Raw genomic sequence first — 21,867 nt, forward strand, 5'->3', positions numbered from 1 at the left:
CGAGACGGTGTACTTGCATTTCTATTATATTTGGTCTTTTATTCCATGCATTTATTTGATTGAAATGATATAATATAACGTTATTTATACATGTATGTGTAAGCGTACATAAAAATAATTCCTCAAATAACAGTTCCTAATTATTACTTTATCAGGGTTTTTATATAAAAGAAAATTAATTAGGTAGAAAGCTCAGTAAGCAAAATTAAAGCAAACCCACTAGCAAGTAGCAAAAATAAAGCAAACTCCACTTGTGATGGCGGACGCCACATCTTTTTCAAAAGTAAATAAAAGCAAAACTCAACTTAGCAACTTTTTATATACTATTTTATTATTATTATTATTATTAATAATAAATTATTATTATTATTATTATTATTATTATTGTTGTTGTTGTTATTTTCAAAAGTAAATAAAAGCAAAACTCAACTTAGCAACTTTTTATATACTATTTATTATTATTATTATTATTTATTAACATAAATTGGACAGCAATATGATATTTTAAAATTGTCCCCATAAATTTTTATAATTATTATATTTTCTTTATTTTTATTTAAAATAAAAAAAATTAATAGAAAAATATTAAATTAATTTTTTTTTATTATTTCAGTTAAAGACTTAAATCAGTATACCATTTATCAACTTTTAATAATAATATTACATATATCAACCTACGTGCATGAATCCTTCAAAGGGAGGTTTAAGTCTTTAAATTACTTCATTCGAATGATGATGACATGTCAATACATTGTTTTAATTGCAATCTTTTAAGGAATACGTACGTACTACGTATGTATGTATGATTGAAATTTAACACATATATAAATTAAAATTTATGTCCATATTTACCAAACTCACTATACATACACTTAGGCACTATTCTGTTCACGATATTACTAATATATGTATAATTCATCGCATCTCATCACACGTTCTTCTCATCATATTATTTATATATATATTAACTATTTATTTTACATCAATCAAATCATTAATTATTTATGTCACATCAATTAAATCATTGAATTCAAATTACTATATTATCCCTTATAAATAATATAATTTTTATTTTATTTATTGTTAAAAGGACAAAATAGTCATTTAACATTTTTATATAAAATTTAATCAATCAAATCAAATAAACCATAATCTATCAATCAAATCCAATACAATTTTAACTATCATTTCTTATTTTTTTTTTTTTACATTATACTACTTATTTATATATTACTTATATCATACCTCAAACCAAACAATTAAAAAAAAAATTATTTTAACTGCCAACCCACGCACGCGAATACGTGTGTATAGATTTTTAACATCATCAGCTATTAAAAATTTCAAATTATTATTATTACCAATTATTTATTTATTTTTCGATTTTACTATAATAAGTATTATTGAATACATATAAAAGATAGTTTTTTAAAAAAAAACTTGTAAATTTATTCATAATAAGACAGGTCTTGAATTACAAGGTTTACCAACCAAAATGGAAAATTTCCATTCACCCACAAAGACGGGTATAAGAAAGAAAAAGAAAAATGAGCGAGAGAATGTGCTACCAAATTAGCTGATCCACAATTATGCATAATCCTTGAGTTTCGATTAAGATCAAGCAATTTCTTAACCGAAGCGGCCACTGCACCAATATAACTAAAGTCCTCTTCTGGTTTGGTGACTACTTGCACCGCCATAAGAGAATCAAAGAAAACTTGGTCTATCTTTAAACCGATTTCCTTAGAGATCCTCAGACCCTCTTCGATAGCTAATAACTCAGCATGTACTATTGAAGAAGGAAGGTTAATGTTGCGAGCAAAAGCCATAAGTGGTTGTCCCTCATGGTTTCGGACTATACCACCAATCGCTGCCAGATTTTTGTCTTCTTTAACTGCTGCATCAGTGTCTAGTCTCAATTGACTTACCGGTGGTGGCATCCATTTTTCCTTTGTGCTCATTGCATTCATTCTTAGTGGAGAATTAAGTGTCTTGCTTGCTTTCTTGAATTCACATAATATAGGAATGCTCCAGTCTGCCGATAATTTCTTTGAGCAACTTTCCTTGCCATGTATAACTCCGAGCCTTTCGGTCCAAGTAGCCCAAGTGCGCATCGCAAAGAACTCAAACTCCTCTCTACTAATTGCATCCTTCATCAAGATGAATAAATCAGCAATCTCAAGGTGGCGAGCTTGTTTAAGAAACGGCTAGTAAATAGTGTCCTTCCAACAAGATTTGATTTCGGAACACCAAAATAAAGCATGACAAGTTGAGTCGTTACCATATCTACATAATGGACAGTCATTAGAAACTGGGACATGATGCACAAGAAGAATAGCTTTTGAAGGAATGATATTATGCAACACTCGCCACCAAAATACTCGGACTTACATATAAAGATAGTTGTTCTAATAGGTTGATGTATTATATATAATTTATATAAATAAAAAAATAAATTATATATAGATACATGTATGTACAAGTTACAACTCCTATTTAAGTTTATTTACAATAATTTTTAGGAGAAAATTTAATTTTCATCAATGAATATTTTTCAAAAATTATCTTCAACAATGTGTAGTAAAACAAATTTAATTTTCAAAAATGAATATTGGGTAAATCTCATTTGAGATGACATCACGAATATTTATCTGTTATACGAGTTGATCCGATTTATATCCATAAAAAATAATATTTTTAACATAAAATATAATATTTTTTTATGAATCGAATTTATTAAATCAATTTCATAAACTTCACTATATCCATAATGTGATACAATTCTCAAGAGTTCATGTGATAGGATTTTTTTATAAACGCATCGTATCTATGAGATGCCAATATAATGATCTTTTATTTTCTAAAAAAAATATATATATAATGATCTTTTATTAGAAAATAATGATTACTTAATGGTTTAAATAATTATTTAAAAAAATAAAAAAATATTAATTAATTAATTAATTAAAGGATTAGTCAAGCAGTCAACTATGACATGAGCTTGTCCTTTGAAGAAAGTGTCTCTCTCATTTCTATGCACCAGCAGTTTTGTCTCCTCCAATGGCTGCTTATGCTGCGCTTCTTGCTCTTGCTCGATCATTGCGAGAGATTGAGGATCTTCAACAGTACGTCGATCCTCTTCACAAAGAAATAATCATTTCCCTCCATGAAAAAGTTGATTTTATCGTCACTTTTTTTGAAGATTATTCAGATAAGCATCTGGGAAAACTTGATTTTGTGGGAAATGGGATCAGAAAAGCTGCATATGAAGCTCAAGATTTCATGGATTCGTATCATTGTTCGGTATCAACTACTGAAAATGACGATGGGATTTCTTCTTCAGCGGCTAATGGAGAAGAGGTGAACTTGGATGGAGACTTAACCATGGCGTCTGAAAGAATTGATTTTATTTTGGGAGAGACGATGACGACGAAGAACAGAGACACAGCTCAAGATCTCCGATCCCTATCTTATTCTTCTCCTGTTGATAATTCATCTACGGTCCAAGCCACTGACAAAAAAATGGTAGTGGGATTTGATGATGACTTGATCGCAATCAAAGAAAGACTATACGAAGATGCAGCTGAGCTCCAAATTATTCCAATTGTTGGGATGGGAGGAATCGGGAAGACGACTCTAGCTAGAAGAGCTTATGATGATTCACTCTTTTCTCAGTACTTTGACAAATGCGGATGGATCACAGTGTCACAAGAGTATCAAAGGAGAGATATTCTTTCAGGGCTTTTCAAGTCCCTAACGAAATCGGATGATAATCAATCTGATGAGTGCGAAGCAGTACTGGCGAAACTAGTGTATCAAAATCTCATTGGCAGGCGATATCTCATTGCTGTTGATGATATATGGAGTGCCGAGGCTTGGGATGATTTGAAGATGATATTCCCAGATGAAGGCAATGGAAGTCGAATCTTGTTAACGACTAGGCTATTAGATGTGGCTTCTTATGCAGGATCTTCTGATGATCCATGGGTTCACCAAATGAAGTGTTTGAACGAAGATCAAAGTTGGAAACTACTTCAGGAAAGAGTTTTTGTACAACAATCTTGTCCTCCCCAACTGGTGGAGGTCGGGAAGAAGATTGCGAAAAATTGCGGTGGACTTCCACTCACCATCGTAGTGGTTGCAGGACTACTGATTTCTCCAGAAAACGTTATGAGAGAAGAAGTTTGGGAAAATATTTCGGACAATATAAGTTCTAGAGAGCCTACAATTGCAATTCAATGCTCCAAGATACTCTGTTTTAGTTATGATCGGTTACCACTTCGACTAAAACCATGTTTCCTATACATTGCGGCTTTTCCAGAGGATTCTGAAATTGATGTTTCTAACCTACTCCGGTTGTGGGTTGCGGAGGGATTTCTGAAACCAAATGATGGGTTCAAATGCTTGGAAGATGTGGGGGAACATTATTTGGAGGATCTTGTGAAGAGAAGTTTGCTGTTAGTGAGCAAGAAAGGGCTGGATGGGAAACTTAAAAGTGTTGGAATCCATGATATGTTGAGGGAGATTTGCATAACAAAAGCTGAAGAAGAGGGGTTTCTTAATCATGTGTCATCCAAAACAGAATTAGTAGAGAATCCATGTCGCCGCCTCACATTTCAAATCACCAAGAAAAATCAAGAATTGGAAATCCGAGATTCGAGCGTTCGATCAATTCTAGTTTTCTCCAATCAATATTCTACACTAAGACTACATGTACGGTCTAGGCACATCTGTATCTTGGATGCACCCAGCATATTTGGGACGAACGTTACACAAATAATCTCCACATCCCATAATTTAAGGTACTTACATTTTTCCATATGGGATAGATCTCCAGTCTCAATATCAAAACTTCCTACTCTTGAAACTATAGTTGTTCGTAAAGATGATTTCACATTAGAAATACCGTATGAATATTTAAAGATGCCCAAGTTAAGGCATCTGATCTTTGACAGTAGTTTTGTTTTTTCGTACCCCTCTGACATGGGAATTGTTCATGAAAGTGGTCTACAAACAATTGAGTCAGTGCAAGATTTTGTGTTTTCCGAAGAGATCATCAAAATACTTGCGAATCTGAAGAAACTGAGTGTTGTATATGAGTATCGTAATTGGAATGATATCAATTTCGACAACCTTTCCAATTTACGAAACCTCGAGGACTTACAAATCACTATGTGGTCGTTGCCTGGTCCCTCGATGACATGGAAGCATGATTTTCCAATGGGTCTAAAGATGTTATCTCTGAAAGGAGTCCCATTGCCTTGGGAAAACATGACCATAATTGGGTCGCTCCCGAATCTTCAGGTTCTCAAGATGGTAAGGATAATGAATGTCTCTAAACCTTCCGAGTGGACAACAGTGGAAGGTGAATTTCTTCAACTCAAGTATTTTTATTCTACCTTAGATGGTCTTGTGAAGTGGGAAACGGAAAAAGAGCACTTGCCATGCCTTGAAACCTTGATTCTCGAGGGGGCTCGGCACATTCATGAGATTCCTAGTGGCATAGGAGAAATAGATACTCTTCAATACATCGAGTTGAGGTACTGTGAAACATCAGTAGTGGACTCAGCCGAGCAAATTCAGAGTCTGCAACATGAAAATGGAAACGATGCTTTTCGTGTTCGTGTCGTTGGTTTTCGTGGCAATGAAGACGACGATTTGCTTTGAACAATTATGATGCCAGCATTTGTATTTGTTGATAATATGTATATTCTTGCTGACGGACGTTCCAGTTAATATTTGATATGTTCTATGGATGAATGATGAATCTGTACAGCAAGAAAAGAAACATTTTACTAAAAATTGAGATAAATGCATCACTAGAGATGAGACTCAACGTCTCCACAGCAGTAAAATTTTACTAGAAAAACATTCATACTTTTGGTACGAATGATTGGATTATTGATTGATAAGTAAATGAATGATTAAAATAATGATAGATGATGATGTTTAAAATGTGTAATAAAATATTTATTATGTTTGGTTTGATTTTTATACATAGGATTAAGTGAATAGAGTTCTCTGGATGACCAAATGCCTCATGCCCCCCCAACCTTTTTTTTTCAAACAATAAAAATATTCTCTAAATCGTTTCTACCTCTACAGAACCCACAAATGGATTTCATAAATTGTCATTTGATTAAAATTTCTATATTAAATATCATTAACTCACATTAAAATGTACAAATAAAATTAGAGTAAGATTTTAGTTTATTAATTACGTTATGCTTTTCAACTTCAATGTCATAGCCATAAAATTTCTTGGTTGTTCCACTGCATATGCAATAAATCTGGAGAAAAAAAAAATTTGATAGCAACAAAGCAGTGAACAAAAAAAATCCAATCCAAACATTCTGGAAATTTTCCTCACAATACCCATATTCAGAACACGATGGATTTAAGCATTCAATCAGAAAGCTTGATTCATTTACAAAACATGCTGGAAAATGACACAAATACTATGCCATCCAAATTCGAATCAAAGGCTGAATACCATGTCTGCAGAATTATAGCTGATGAAAATAATTACATCAACATATGAAGAACACACAAAATAGGAAAGACTAGGACATACAAACAATAAACATAGTGCCACAAACCATTGTGTTAGCCATACTGTTAGCACACATTGTTTCAGCTCAACATACTATTACCCCAAAAGTGCACCCATTGTGCCAGAAACCATTGTGTTACCCTCCTTTAAGCAGCTTCCTCGCTAAGCTCAATCTTCCGCCATGACCGTAACGCAAGAAAAGTGATAATTTTTTATGGTTGTCCATCAATAACTCTGTAACACTCACTTTCTCGTCCTCTGTCAGTTCTGGAATTGTTTCCATGGCATCTAAAACTTTGTCTTGTGTGATAGACATCTTCTCGTCAGATGCTTCTGTAGCTAATTGATTGATGAGGTCCGTCATTGCATTTTTGATTATGTCAGCGTAAAACCACAATAAAATCTTATATACAGTTGGGATTAAAGAAAAATTATGCAAAGGAAATTCCACACAAATGGAAGTGCTGCCATCTTGCATTGTAAGTTGCAACACCCGATTAATGCACTATACGAACTCACTATTAAATGTACCATTATTTGGCCAGAAACATGAATTAATGATGAAAATTTTACAATAAATTTTCAAAAATTTCAGCACATTGTACAATAAATTTTGCAATTATTTTTAACATTGCACGCATATGAGTTGAACAAATGAAACAATTGAACTCACAAAAAGGAAATCAAACCGTGCATAAAATGACAAAAATGTGGCTACCCAAATCAGTCACTAAATCTAGTATTTGCAAGCAACAGCATTTTAAAAAAAATCGTAATCGCAGATTTGAACAAGGATTTACCTTCGAGGAGGGACGATGTACGAATCTTCTTCTCGATTTTACAGATTTTGCGTCTTGGAGAAAACCCTCTTTCGGCGCATGCTTCTTTATTTACGATGGAGAGGAAAGTGGCGGGCTAAATTAGTTTTTGTTTTGGGTAGGGTGGGCGGGCGAATGCAAGAGACAAAAAAACTCGAATGAAACGGATGGAACTGCCCTCAACATTTAGGTTATTAGTTAAAAAAATATTATATTTACTGTTTAAAATATTATTTATTATTATAAATATGAATAAGATTAAAAAATGTTAGATTGAGAAAATAAGACAAAAAACTTGTACGATGAAACGGTTTTAGGACTTATTTTCGTGACACGATTTTTTTTATTTAGATTACTTATTAAAAAATATTATTTTTCATGATAAAATGATTATTTATTATAAATATGGGTAGATTGATCCAATTCACGAATAAAAAAACTAACTTTGAAATAAAAATAGATGATATTAAAATTAAAATATGAATTATTAGTCATTGCTTTTTTAGGGGGTTTAATTATACAAATTTAGTACAAATTTGTCTGTATTTTAAATTTAATCAATCACTATCACCCCGACCAAAAGCTATTATTATTAAGAAATATACAATTAAAAAATAGGGATTGATATGACATATTATCTTTTAACAATTGTTCGATTTAAATTAGAGAGAAATTCGACAACTATGATTATAATCTAAACATAAGTATTATGATAAAAAAAATTAAAACATAAAATCACTTTAAGATTAATATTAACAATAGTATTAAATATTAACATTGTTTATCAACTTAATGTGGTTTACCAAAATGATATATTTAAAATAACAAAATATTAAGGTACATTAAATAAAATTACTTTAATATTAATATGAACGTTTAAATATAACTTTGATTATATATATATATATATATATTTGTGTGTATAATTAAACTTTAACAAATATGTATTTTCGAAAACTTCCTCCTTGAAAAAAGACAAAAAAGAATTGCGTCGACATTTACCAAGCTCACTAGACACTTTGTAATGAAATTATTTTATTAACTCCTATTGAAGTTAATTTAAAATATAATTTACAATAATTAGAAATTTTGTTTCGGCAGTTGCACCGAATGCTTATTGGAAAATAATGATTAATTAATTAACTTAATGGTATTATGCAACCAGCTGTTTCCCAGAATCTAATAAATCAATTAAAAGATTAGTCAAACTGAAAGGGCCCGTGTCCTGATTTAATATTTAATGATCAAACAACCAGGATTAATTAATGTAAACAGCGAAAACGAGTTAAAAATTTGCGTTTGGGCCTACAGAAATTTCGGCATGACCTATTCGTAAATAGGACATCCCAAAAACTTGTACAACACAACCAACAATATATACTCGAAAATAGAGTCACAACTCCAATTTACACACCTATAGCCGCACTGGCCAGGACTAAACACATGCAGGGCCGGCAAGGCTCGATCATACAAATAACAATTCAAAACAAAGTCCAAAACTATTTATACAGATACACAGGGCATCACCCCGGCAAATATAAAACTCGCTAAAATGATATATATACATATATATCTGGGAACTCAACTCCACGCTCGCCTCACTGGGTACCACTAGATGACGCTCCACCAGATGCGTCAAATCCCCCTGGATAACCTGCTATGGAATCACAAACAACCACAGCATAAAAAGAAAACAGGGGTCGGACCCCAGTACGACGAACTATAAAAATTACGACAAATATAACTGACATGAATAAAATCAAGTACAATGCAATGAAATGCAATGTAATGCGTGACAGGTATCAATGAAATAGGAATACCAAAAGGAGTCCAAATAATCGTATCACAATAAACTCAGTGGCCACCCGTGCCAGGAACGCAGCAGACCTCGAATCATCACTGCTAATCCATACACGTAGCATCGGAGGGTGACAGGAGCGACCCGTCCAGCCTCATGCTGTCATCAGGAGTGTCGTACGTAGCATCAGAGGGCGACAGGAGCTACCTGTCCGTGCCTCATACTATCTCAGGAGTGCACTAAAATAATGTCACTCGCTCCATGATGACTCAATACATCTCAAGAGATCAATATCAATAGTAATCAAAGGAGTCAAGGCTCAACGTGCTATGTAAATTTATAAATTAGTGAATGCAATCATATAATCCACGTAAGCACATAAAACACATTATCACTCATTACAAAATATTTAATATCATTACATGTCATTATAGATGTCGTAATATAAACAGCTCATACGTACCTCAACCGACACTTAATTACCACAGAAATATCTCAAGTATTTCTCGGATATTCCAATCCCAAATTTTCAGAATCTGTAATTCCAGAAAAATTGCTCATAAATCCTAAAATTTATATTTAATATTAAAACATCCTATCAATAACCAAATATCGAATTTACGACTCTAAAAGTCGAAATACCAAAAATATCATAATCTGAATTTTTCCAGAAAATTCCCAAAAATTCTGAAATTTATATATATATTAATTCTAGCACATCTAGAAATCCAAACAGTGATTTAAATAGCTCTAAACTTCAAAAATCCCAATTTAAATAATCTGGAAATTCGAAATAATGCCCCAATAATTTCTGAAAAATAGTCAATACCTCCAATCGAGTCCGGTATAATACCTACAACCAATAATAAATCAAATATCAATTATCGGATGTCAATTGAATCGAAATACCCAAAATTCAAAACCCTAAATTCAACATTATACCTCAAAGCTTGGAATTAAAGGGTTAAACAACTAACACAACCCCTAAACTCCGGCGACGATCGGCGGCGGCGAACGGCGGCGGACGGCGGCAGCGAACGGCGGCAGCTGTGCGACGGGTTTTTCAGAAACTTCACTAAAAATATGAAATATGGGTACCAAAAGATAGCTCTCGTCGCGAGGATTCCGGAACTATATTTACTTTTGAAATCCGGCCAAAAACGAAGGAGATACGGAGATTTGAAGCGATAGGAAGATTTTGAAATTGAAAAGAAACGGAAAAGAACAGACGGGCGAAGGCGGTGGAAAAACAAATGGAGGAGAAAGATTATGCGTTATATATATTATGTATTAGTTTAATGTGTGTCTTATTTTATTCATTCGGGGTTCAAACTGGACCCGGTTCGAGTTATTTCAACTCCTGTGTGCTCTATAAATAACATATTCATTTAATATCGTCTATAAACCGATATTTAAAAATCAATATTTTTAACACACAAATAAATTAATAGAGTAAAATCGGGTCCTTACATTTCTCCCCCTCTAAAAAGAAGATTTCGTCCTCGAAATTAAACACACATCAAACTTATATACAAAGTGGTTAAACATCTACCACTGATAGTACATAGGGAAATCAGAGTACAAGGCATAATTCATAACATTGTCAAACAAATGAGGCCATTCTTGACGCATTCGAGACTCCAATTCCCATGTAGCTTCTTCTCTTCCATGTCTACTCCATTCTACCATAACCAAAGGAATCGTCTTGTTCCTCAGTTGCTTTTCTTTACGATCAAGAATCTGCACTGGATACTCAACATAGCTAAGGGAACTATCCAACTCCACATCATCAGCCCTCAAGATATGAGAAGGATCTGGTTCATACTTCCGCAGCATAGATACGTGAAATACATCATGTATCGCAGACAAACTCTGCGGCAAGTTCAAACGATACGCTAAAATACCAATTTTCTCAACAATCTCGTATGGACCGATATAACGAGGAGCTAATTTCCCTTTACGCCCAAATCTCATAGTACCACGAAATGGTGATACTTTCAAGAAAACAAAATCGCCAACCTGAAATTCTAAAGGTCTACGTCTGTTATTAGCATAGCTGGCTTGACGATCCTGGGCTGCTTTCATTCTTTTCCTGATCAGGTCAACTTTTTCTTTCATCTCTTGAATAAACTCTGGTCCTGACAACTGTCGTTCTCCTACTTCTTCCCAACATATCGGAGATCTACATTTTCTGCCATACAAGGCTTCAAATGGTGCCATCCCGATAGATACATGATAACTATTATTGTAAGAGAATTCCACCAAAGCTAAAGATTCTTGCCAACCGCCACTAAAATCCATCACAACAGCTCGTAATAAATCTTCAAGTGTCTGAATAGTTCTTTCAGATTGACCATCTGTCTGTGGATGATAGGCAGTACTCACGGCCAATTTAGAACCTAAAGATGATTGCAAACTAGACCAAAACTTAGAAGTAAATCTGGGATCACGGTCTGATACTATAGTAACTGGCACACCATGCAATCGCACTATCTGATCAATGTACATTTTCGCCATTTTCGTATATGTCCACGTACGATCATATGGAATAAAATGGGCAGATTTAGACAATCTATCCACAATAACCCAAATGGCATCACAACCACGATTAGATCGAGGTAGGTGTGTCACGAAATCCATAGTAATGTGTTCCCAATTCCACTGTGGTACTTCAAGACTAAGTAACATACCACCTGGTCTCATTCTTTCAGCCTTAACTTGTTGACACGTCAAACACTTAGCCACAAAATCAGAAATATCATTCTTCATACCTTCCCACCAGTAATGGGCTTTCAAGATATGATACATCTTTCTAATTCCAGGATGTACACTATGTCGACTACAATGAGCTTCTCGTAGTATATTGTCTTTCAAATCTATCAAATTCGGAACCACAAGTCTACCATTATAACGCAAACATCCATCAGAAGCAACAAGAAATTTCCCTGACTGACCAGCTGGAGTTAATTCTTTCAAATGATGAATATATGGATCAGTCTTTTGTGCTTCTTTGATTTTCGAAATTATTCGTGGTTCAACTTGTATAGATGAAACTATGAAATGATTACCTTTAGCTCGATAAGTCCATCCTGAAGTTCTCAAATGCTCATGAACTTTAGAAATAGTTAAAGATGCCAACATCTTAGTATGAACTTTTCTGCTCAAAGCATCTGCAACTTGATTCACGTTTCCTGGCTGGTATTGAATATCACAGTCAAAATCCTTAAGCAGTTCCAACCATCGACGTTGTCTCATATTCAAATCAGACTGTGTGAATAAATATTTCAGACTCTTATGATCAGAATAAATCACAAACTGCTCACCGTACAGATAATGACGCCATATTTTCAATGCATGCACAATGGCAGCCAATTCTAAATCATGAACTGGATAACGAGTCTCATGTGATTTCAATTGACGAGATGCATACGCAATCACGCGTCCATTTTGCATCAAAACACAACCCAGTCCATTCAAAGAAGCATCTGTACAGATAACAAACCCACCTGAGCCTGAAGGTAATGCTAGTACTGGAGCCGTAGTCAATTTCTCTTTCAAAGTCTGAAAACTAGCTTCACATTCCCCAGTCCACACAAAACGTCGATCTTTTTGCGTTAATATAGTCATAGGCCTAGCTATTTCAGAAAATCCCTTGATGAAACGCCTATAATATCCAGCCAAACCCAAAAAACTACGAATCTCAGAGACATTGGTTGGTCGAGACCAATTAAGAACAGCTTCAATTTTACTAGGATCGACAGATACTCCTTGTGCTGATATCACATGTCCTAGAAATAATACTCTGTCCAGCCAAAATTCACACTTCGAAAACTTAGCATATAATTGTGATGTTCTGAGTTTCTGAAGTACTAACGTCAAATGTTCTTTATGATCCTTCCTAGACTTAGAATAAATCAAAATGTCATCAATGAAAACGATAACAAATCGATCTATGAATTCCCGAAACACACGATTCATTAAATCCATAAAAACTGCTGGAGCATTAGTCAACCCGAAAGGCACAACTAAGAATTCATAATGTCCGTAACGCGTTCGAAATGCTGTCTTGGAAACATCTTCCTCTCGAACTCGAAGTTGATGATATCCGGAACGAAGATCAATTTTAGAATATACAGATGTACCCTGCAACTGATCAAACAAGTCATCAATTCGTGGCAAAGGATACTTATTCTTCACAGTAGCCTGATTCAATTGTCGATAATCGATGCACATTCTCATCGTTCCGTCTTTCTTCTTCACAAACAAGACTGGAGCACCCCAAGGTGATACACTTGGTCTAATATAACCTTTTTCCAGCAAATCTTGCAATTGCGTCTTGAGTTCTTTCAATTCTGCTGGAGCTAATCGATATGGAGCTCGAAAAATAGGACTTGTCCCTGGCATTAATTCAATGCTAAGATCTATTTCCCTTTGAGGCGGAAAACCCGGAATCTCATCAGGAAATACATCAGTAAAATCCTTAACTACAGGGATATCTGAAACTTTCACTTTCTCTTCCTTCGTCGCATCTAGAGCATAAATCATAACTCCTTCATTTCCTATCGACAATAATCTAAACATTTCCATTGCCGATACTAATGGAATGCGAGATTGTGAATCACTACCATAAAAATTCCACTTATTGCCATAATACGGTCTAAATCTCACAATGCCATGAAAACAATCAACCGTAGCTCTATAATTCATCAGTGTATCCATACCCAAGATACAGTCAAAATCAGACATAGCTAGTTTGATTAAATTAGTTATCATGATCTTATCCTCAAATCTAATCACACAATTCAACACTATCTCATTAGACATCAAGAAAACACCAGCAGGAGTAGCAACAGACACAGTATCCAATAACGGAGTAAAAGCAATCTCATGCTCATCAGCAAATGTAACAGATAAAAATGAATGAGATGCTCCTGTGTCTATCAAGATACGTGCAGGATACTCAAAAATATAACAAATACCTGCAATAACTCCCCCAGGTGCATCTTGTGCCTGATCCTGAGTCAGAGCATGGACTTGAACCTGCTGTGGACCTGGAAAACGCTGCTGACTCTGAGGAGATGGATACCTAGGCTGCTGAGTGGACTGTCCTGGAATATAAGGCTGTGTAGGAACAAACTGTGGTACAGGAGCATATGGTCTGAATGATGGTCGTCCAGGAAACTGGCCAAACTGTTGTGGCTGAAATTGCTGTCTTCCAGCATTTGGACATACTCGAGACGAATGTCCAGCCTGCCCACAAGTATAACAAGTTCCTGGAAATCCTGTACAATGTGCACTCAAATGATTACCACCACATCTGTCACAGTACACTCTCCCAGATGATCCAACTGAACTTCCACCACGACTACCACTGGAACTGGAGGAACTAGACTGTGGTTTCTTTTTAAATGGCTTCCCTCTAGCTTTAAACCAAGGCCTTTTCGCTTGCTGAGAAGATTGAATAGGCTGATATGAAGGTAAACCCATTGGTGTCTGTGAACTGCTTCCAGCTCCTTGAGGAACAGATGCTGGGATTGATTGTGGTTCACTCCTTAGTAGACTTGCTTCAATTTTCTTGGCCTTTTCTACTGCTTTCATATAAGTAGATGGAGTTCCAGTAGTCACCAAAGTATGGATCGTTCGTGTAAGCCCTTTCAGAAAATGTGAAAGCTTTGACCGATCATTCTTTGCAACATGTGGGACATAAGGCAGAAGAGCAGAGAACTGAGAAGCATATTCAGCAACAGATTTATTGCCTTGCACCAACAGATTAAATTCATCTTCTTTAGCAGAATAATAAGATGGTGGTGCATATTCTTGTGCAAACTGCTTACAAAATACTTCCCATGTGATCTTTTCACCAGAATCAGAAAGTGTTTCTGCTGTCGTTTCCCACCACAGTTGCGCTCGGTCTTTCAGCTGAAAAGGAACTAACTTCAGTCGAATGTCATCAGGATATTCTAATCCATTAAACATATTGTTGAGACTTTTCAACCAACTAGTAGCTTTCTCACTTCCTTCATTGCCAAAGAACTTTTGCGGACGCAACTCCTGAAATTGAGAAATTATTAATCGTATTCCTCCCATTTTCTCAGTCAATTGGGTTACTGGATCAGCCTCAGCCTGAATCGCTTTTCCTTTGTCAGGATTTACCCGTGGTTGTTGTTCCACCTCTAATTCCACATCTTTCGGAGGCTGAACAGCTGGTCGACCACGTCTTCCCCTGACAATATCATCAAGATTTCTAACATTTATCGCTGCAGACTCTTCGACAACTTCCTTCCCTTTTCTACCTCTTCCTCCTGGTGCCATTCTACAAGACACAAGGATTTAAATACACAGGCAAAAATATCTTAACGAATAGAAAACTATGATAGAAATTCAGAGTTCTAATAGAATTCATAAACTAATTCTAAAGCCAAGAACTACTGGTTCTAACAAATACGTTCAAAAATAAGCACCACAAGTAAGTCACGTAAGAACAAGTAGTCACACACATACGCAACCATTTTGTTAGTGTCTAAACTCGAGTGTCCTAGACTCTAATTCGAGCATATCCCAGTATATGCTCTGATACCAAATGAAAGGGCCCGTGTCCTGATTTAATATTTAATGATCAAACAACCAGGATTAATTAATGTAAACAGCAAAAACGAGTTAAAAATTTGCGTTTGGGCCTACAGAAATTTCGGCATGACCTATTCGTAAATAGGACATCCCAAAAACTTGTACAACACAACCAACAATATATACTCGAAAATAGAGTCACAACTCCAATTTACACACCTATAGCCGCACTGGCCAGGACTAAACACATGCAGGGCCGGCAAGGCTCGATCATACAAATAACAATTCAAAACAAAGTCCAAAACTATTTATACAGATACACAGGGCATCACCCCGGCAAATATAAAACTCGCTAAAATGATATATATACATATATATCTGGGAACTCAACTCCACGCTCGCCTCACTGGGTACCACTAGATGACGCTCCACCAGATGCGTCAAATCCCCCTGGATAACCTGCTATGGAATCACAAACAACCACAGCATAAAAAGAAAACAGGGGTCGGACCCCAGTACGACGAACTATAAAAATTACGACAAATATAACTGACATGAATAAAATCAAGTACAATGCAATGAAATGCAATGTAATGCGTGACAGGTATCAATGAAATAGGAATACCAAAAGGAGTCCAAATAATCGTATCACAATAAACTCAGTGGCCACCCGTGCCAGGAACGCAGCAGACCTCGAATCATCACTGCTAATCCATACACGTAGCATCGGAGGGTGACAGGAGCGACCCGTCCAGCCTCATGCTGTCATCAGGAGTGTCGTACGTAGCATCAGAGGGCGACAGGAGCTACCTGTCCGTGCCTCATACTATCTCAGGAGTGCACTAAAATAATGTCACTCGCTCCATGATGACTCAATACATCTCAAGAGATCAATATCAATAGTAATCAAAGGAGTCAAGGCTCAACGTGCTATGTAAATTTATAAATTAGTGAATGCAATCATATAATCCACGTAAGCACATAAAACACATTATCACTCATTACAAAATATTTAATATCATTACATGTCATTATAGATGTCGTAATATAAACAGCTCATACGTACCTCAACCGACACTTAATTACCACAGAAATATCTCAAGTATTTCTCGGATATTCCAATCCCAAATTTTCAGAATCTGTAATTCCAGAAAAATTGCTCATAAATCCTAAAATTTATATTTAATATTAAAACATCCTATCAATAACCAAATATCGAATTTACGACTCTAAAAGTCGAAATACCAAAAATATCATAATCTGAATTTTTCCAGAAAATTCCCAAAAATTCTGAAATTTATATATATATTAATTCTAGCACATCTAGAAATCCAAACAGTGATTTAAATAGCTCTAAACTTCAAAAATCCCAATTTAAATAATCTGGAAATTCGAAATAATGCCCCAATAATTTCTGAAAAATAGTCAATACCTCCAATCGAGTCCGGTATAATACCTACAACCAATAATAAATCAAATATCAATTATCGGATGTCAATTGAATCGAAATACCCAAAATTCAAAACCCTAAATTCAACATTATACCTCAAAGCTTGGAATTAAAGGGTTAAACAACTAACACAACCCCTAAACTCCGGCGACGATCGGCGGCGGCGAACGGCGGCGGACGGCGGCAGCGAACGGCGGCAGCTGTGCGACGGGTTTTTCAGAAACTTCACTAAAAATATGAAATATGGGTACCAAAAGATAGCTCTCGTCGCGAGGATTCCGGAACTATATTTACTTTTGAAATCCGGCCAAAAACGAAGGAGATACGGAGATTTGAAGCGATAGGAAGATTTTGAAATTGAAAAGAAACGGAAAAGAACAGACGGGCGAAGGCGGTGGAAAAACAAATGGAGGAGAAAGATTATGCGTTATATATATTATGTATTAGTTTAATGTGTGTCTTATTTTATTCATTCGGGGTTCAAACTGGACCCGGTTCGAGTTATTTCAACTCCTGTGTGCTCTATAAATAACATATTCATTTAATATCGTCTATAAACCGATATTTAAAAATCAATATTTTTAACACACAAATAAATTAATAGAGTAAAATCGGGTCCTTACACAAACAGTCAACTCTCACATGAACTTAAACTTTCTATCCATGCCCCTGCAACTTTGTCCCCTCCTCCCATGGCTGCTGGGTGATTCTATGCTATATCGGATGAGATACACTTTTTTTGTATTTTTTATTAAGATGTTGACGCCAACATCTTGCTGAAAAAAATCATGTAGACCCGCCTATACTTTTTTGTCATTTAGCATGATATTTTTGGTCATTTAGGGAGATGTTCGCGCAAACATCTTAAAAAAATTAGGGAGTATTTCACCCGGTGTAGCATAGAATCACCCGTGGCTGCTTATGCTTCCCTCCTCCCATGGCATATAGGAGAAATGGGTACTCTTCAATACATCGATCGAGCTGCGGTACTGTAATGATTCAACGAGGCGAATTCAAAAGCATCAACATGAGAATGGAAACGATGCTTTTCGTGTTCGTGCCATTGATCACAAGAAACAGAACATTCTGTTTCGAACAATTATCATGAAGCCAGCATTTGAAAGAGAATCTTGTAAGAATTTGCCTTTGTTCCGAAGAAAGATTTTGTTTTGACAATCATTCGAAGCAAATAAGTGGGATGATGGTCATAAATAATTAGTCGATCATACTGCTTTTGATTCTCCTTTAATGATATCAAACTCAAATTGTAATAAATAAATGAATAAAAAAAGATTGAGATCAACTTCAGAAAGACTGGTTAATATCTACAGGTGAAATGTGAAGTACAACCAAACTTGTGCGTCTTAAAAGAATTACATATACACAATTTACCACATCAATGACTATGATCTGTCGGCTTCGCCATCTTCTACCATCGATTTTCCATGCTGTCGACGGTAGAGATTTCAGGCCCCATGGAATTATCTCGGTCTATACCCTCGTCCCAAGCCGCCTTCCTTCGGTCTCTTCTTGAATTTGTCGAGTTTGTGCTGACAAAACTCGAGCCGACTGCATAAGTTGATTGCATCACGGGCTTTTTCTGCACTTTTGCTCGGAAGTTGTTCTTTGATGGATGAATACCGCTGCAGAACACCTCCAAGAAGTTGTGAACGATCCCTCTGTTGTAAGGATTTGGGCGTCCATTGTAACGATATCTAAAATTCTCATAAGTTGACTGCAGTAACAGCATAAGATATTTTCAGGTTAAAGATTTCATTCATTTGTCATGATATTGAGCTTATAAGTGAGGAACCTTAAATTACAGAGAAATTTGAATACCAGCATGTTACCTGGTTTGTACTGATGAGGTAGAGATGGAATACAGATAGGCCACCAACGAACCAAAGCCCTAGAAATGTATAGATGATAAGCGCGATGGAGGCTGGAGTTTTGGCTGCTGCTTTAATGAATGAGGTCTTCTCGCTATCGATTATCTTTTTAATATAAACCCAGCAAAACCCATGTATATACAAGCCAAGAAGTGTCGTTGAGAAGATGAACATGAAAAAGAACCGATAGTTTCTCTGCATCCACAACAAAGAACCGTTCAAGAACATTCGCATGAAAAACAAGAAGATGCTGCTGCTGAAAAAGTCTCAACAACAAGATAAAAACAAGAATCAAACTGAAGAATAGAAAAGGATGAAACATGATAGTGATGCAACACAGATATTTTAAAAATCGTATGGCAATCCAAATTCTATGTTTTGATAGTTGTGTCAGCTTAGCAGTCAGGTGGGATAGAAAGCACAGTTGATACTATCCAACAGAAGTTATATGAGACTTAAACGGGTGTTTTAACTCAAAATGATACTTACTAATCCGATGCATTGTCCAACCCAGGGACAGTGATGATCAAATCGTTCCACACAGTTGTCACAAATCGAGCAATGTGAACAACGAGGAGGCCTATATAGCATACAAGTGTCACAGTATTTCACTTTCACGGTTACTCCATTAACGACCACATCTTTTGAACGAGGAAAACGTGGCAATTGATCAATCCCGAGTTCTGCACTAGCTTCATAACTTTCCGGTTCTGGAGGCTGAGAATTGCGAGGTATGATACCTGGATCTCTTCCAGAAGTCAATAGGAGAAGGACTAATACCTGCAGAAGCACAGACAATAGCCAAGTCAGAAAAACTGAGCTCTTCTCTTTATCCAAAGGGAACAGAATGCGGAAAAAATAAGTAAATTAGTTTCTTTATCAAAAGACAATTTAATATTGCAGTCATAAATGCAAGAAACAACTTAAATCCAACTAAATTTTATCCCTTAGGAATAACATATCAAGCAAGGGAATTGATTCCTACTTTTGGAAAGGAGGAAGCAGAAATTTGTTAAAATATCTATTATCTAAATTTCCGAATATAGATCAAGCAACCATAAAAATATTTAAACACATGACACCTGCTCGGCATACTGGTGTGCGAAAGAAATGAAAAAAATAGAATCAGAAGATAAACTTCAAGCCACAATCCAGCTACAAGTTAAACATCACTTAGCAAGACTTTCAATTTGTTCTCAAGTAAAGAACTGAGAAACCTCAACAAACTGAAGCATAAACCTCTGATGGAAACCGGACTTACATATACTGTGAAAACTACACATGCTACCATAACCGAGATTCCCCAATCGCCAGAAAAGTCGTCCATGAGTTTTCTGGCAACGAAGACATTGAAAACAGCAGCAGGAGCAACTATTAACAATATTGTTAGAAAAACTGATCTCCCATCTGGCCCGAAAATGAACCTTCCTCCAAAGCAAAATATCTGCACAAGAAAATGACCAACAGCCAATTTCAGTAAGAGTCGACTGAAACATGTTTCAATAGTACTTGAATCGAGACACAAAGTGAAATGATGATTCCCAGCCAAGCAACACACCCCTTTTTTCTCCGAAATTTGCGTGTATATTAGTGGAAATATTATTCCATATAGAAAACAAGCAAAAGTTTCTTATATATCTTGCAAAATTGGAATTTCCCCCCTCCAAAAAACAAACGGAAGCTCCTAAAAACCAAGTAGACACATATACAACTTTATAAACATCGCAAACTATTCAAAAGTGAATGCAACAATCCCATACAACAACAATTCCAGAACAAAGGATCATCAAATAGAGCTAAAAAAATTAAACAAATCCATGAAGATCACAAAGTTTATCTTTTTCTTGACTAGATCGAATTTTCCCTTGAATCCAAGAAAAACCCATTAATTCTTTGCCCATAAAAAACTGAAAAAAAACAGAGCAAGCCGTAGGAAATCACATTACTGCCTTCCCAAGCACGGTAACTCCTGATCAACTCCGCCGCACCCTCGGCAGCTCCAGGGTGGGGCTCCGCCGGCGCCACAACGTTCATATCTACTCCTGACGATTTTCTCCGCTTCTTTTTTCAGCAATTTAATTCCCTTCCCTGCGTCTCAAACACGAGATGAAGGGAATAGAAGTATGAAGAAAGAATCAAATGGAGAAAAGTCAACGAGAATAAGACATAGAAACAAATCGATATGTAAAGTTGAACATTTCGGGAAAAGACGGCTGTTTAGAGCGCGTTGTGTTTGTACTTGAGGTGTTGCAGTTGACTTTGACCTCTGCTTTCGTCAGCATCCCGTAACGGATTTCCGGCCACGTTACAATATTTGTGAGTAATTCTATTTAAAATGTTGGCTATGCTGCTTGGAAACGAATATATGCTTGAAAATAAATATGTCAAAGTTATCGGTTTTTTTTAATGAGAATTATTCAATTTTTATCCGTTACGTTTTCTTGATTTAAGATTTGATCCAATTTGGTTTTAATTTTGTATTTTTTCCATATTTTAAAATCAAGGTTTAGTCATCTTTTTGTTATCGAAAATGTTGTCCTGTGTGACAATGCACAAAGAATGTCACATGTTGGAAAGATATAAATATAAAATCACACTCTTTATTTGTCTCGGAATGTAGGAGTTAATAAAATAAATGTGAATTTTATAAATCGTCAAAGCTCGATTTTTTCTATTAGCACTTGCTTGGATAATCTTGTCGTATATGATTTTATCAAATACAATTTATTGAATGATGTGATTTGTTGACTATTACGTAAATTTATCTAAAGAATATAAGTATTTACATCACC

At 35.6% G+C, this 21,867-nt stretch overlaps 3 protein-coding genes across 3 annotated transcripts; 1 reads left to right on the forward strand and 2 right to left on the reverse strand.

Moving 5' to 3' along the window:
• Positions 1–1,448: 1,448 nt before the first annotated feature.
• On the reverse strand, positions 1,449–2,114 carry LOC140862072 (uncharacterized). Its single transcript, XM_073265075.1, has one exon. The coding sequence runs from the start codon at positions 2,112–2,114 to the stop codon at positions 1,449–1,451; it is 666 nt and encodes a 221-aa protein (XP_073121176.1).
• A 946-nt stretch (positions 2,115–3,060) lies between these two features.
• Positions 3,061–5,807, forward strand: LOC140862073 (putative late blight resistance protein homolog R1A-3). The gene has a single exon (XM_073265076.1). The coding sequence runs from the start codon at positions 3,061–3,063 to the stop codon at positions 5,665–5,667; it is 2,607 nt and encodes an 868-aa protein (XP_073121177.1). The 3' UTR covers positions 5,668–5,807.
• Positions 5,808–18,489: 12,682 nt separating this feature from the next.
• Positions 18,490–21,249, reverse strand: LOC140862373 (probable protein S-acyltransferase 7). Its single transcript, XM_073265395.1, has 5 exons — positions 21,017–21,249; positions 20,337–20,519; positions 19,565–19,855; positions 19,037–19,270; positions 18,490–18,921 (listed from the first exon to the last, which is right to left on the reverse strand). The coding sequence occupies exons 1-5, from the start codon at positions 21,107–21,109 to the stop codon at positions 18,616–18,618; spliced, it is 1,107 nt and encodes a 368-aa protein (XP_073121496.1). The 5' UTR covers positions 21,110–21,249; the 3' UTR covers positions 18,490–18,615.
• Positions 21,250–21,867: the final 618 nt, after the last annotated feature.

The sequence above is a fragment of the Henckelia pumila genome, chromosome 4 (assembly GCF_033568475.1).
Source record: "Henckelia pumila isolate YLH828 chromosome 4, ASM3356847v2, whole genome shotgun sequence".
Classification (NCBI taxonomy): domain Eukaryota; kingdom Viridiplantae; phylum Streptophyta; class Magnoliopsida; order Lamiales; family Gesneriaceae; genus Henckelia; species Henckelia pumila.

What these genes read in the sequence shown, in the direction of transcription:
- LOC140862072 (XM_073265075.1), bottom strand. Translation starts at nt 2,114, where the DNA reads ATGCGCACTTGGGCTACTTGGACCGAAAGGCTCGGAGTTATACATGGC.
- LOC140862073 (XM_073265076.1), top strand. Translation starts at nt 3,061, where the DNA reads ATGGCTGCTTATGCTGCGCTTCTTGCTCTTGCTCGATCATTGCGAGAG.
- LOC140862373 (XM_073265395.1), bottom strand. Translation starts at nt 21,109, where the DNA reads ATGAACGTTGTGGCGCCGGCGGAGCCCCACCCTGGAGCTGCCGAGGGT. An exon ending in GTGTAGTTTTCACAGTATAT is followed by an intron (nt 19,856 to 20,336) that starts GTAAGTCCGGTT and finishes GTGCTTCTGCAG; the next exon opens with GTATTAGTCCTTCTCCTATT. An exon ending in ACCTCATCAGTACAAACCAG is followed by an intron (nt 18,922 to 19,036) that starts GTAACATGCTGG and finishes CTGTTACTGCAG; the next exon opens with TCAACTTATGAGAATTTTAG.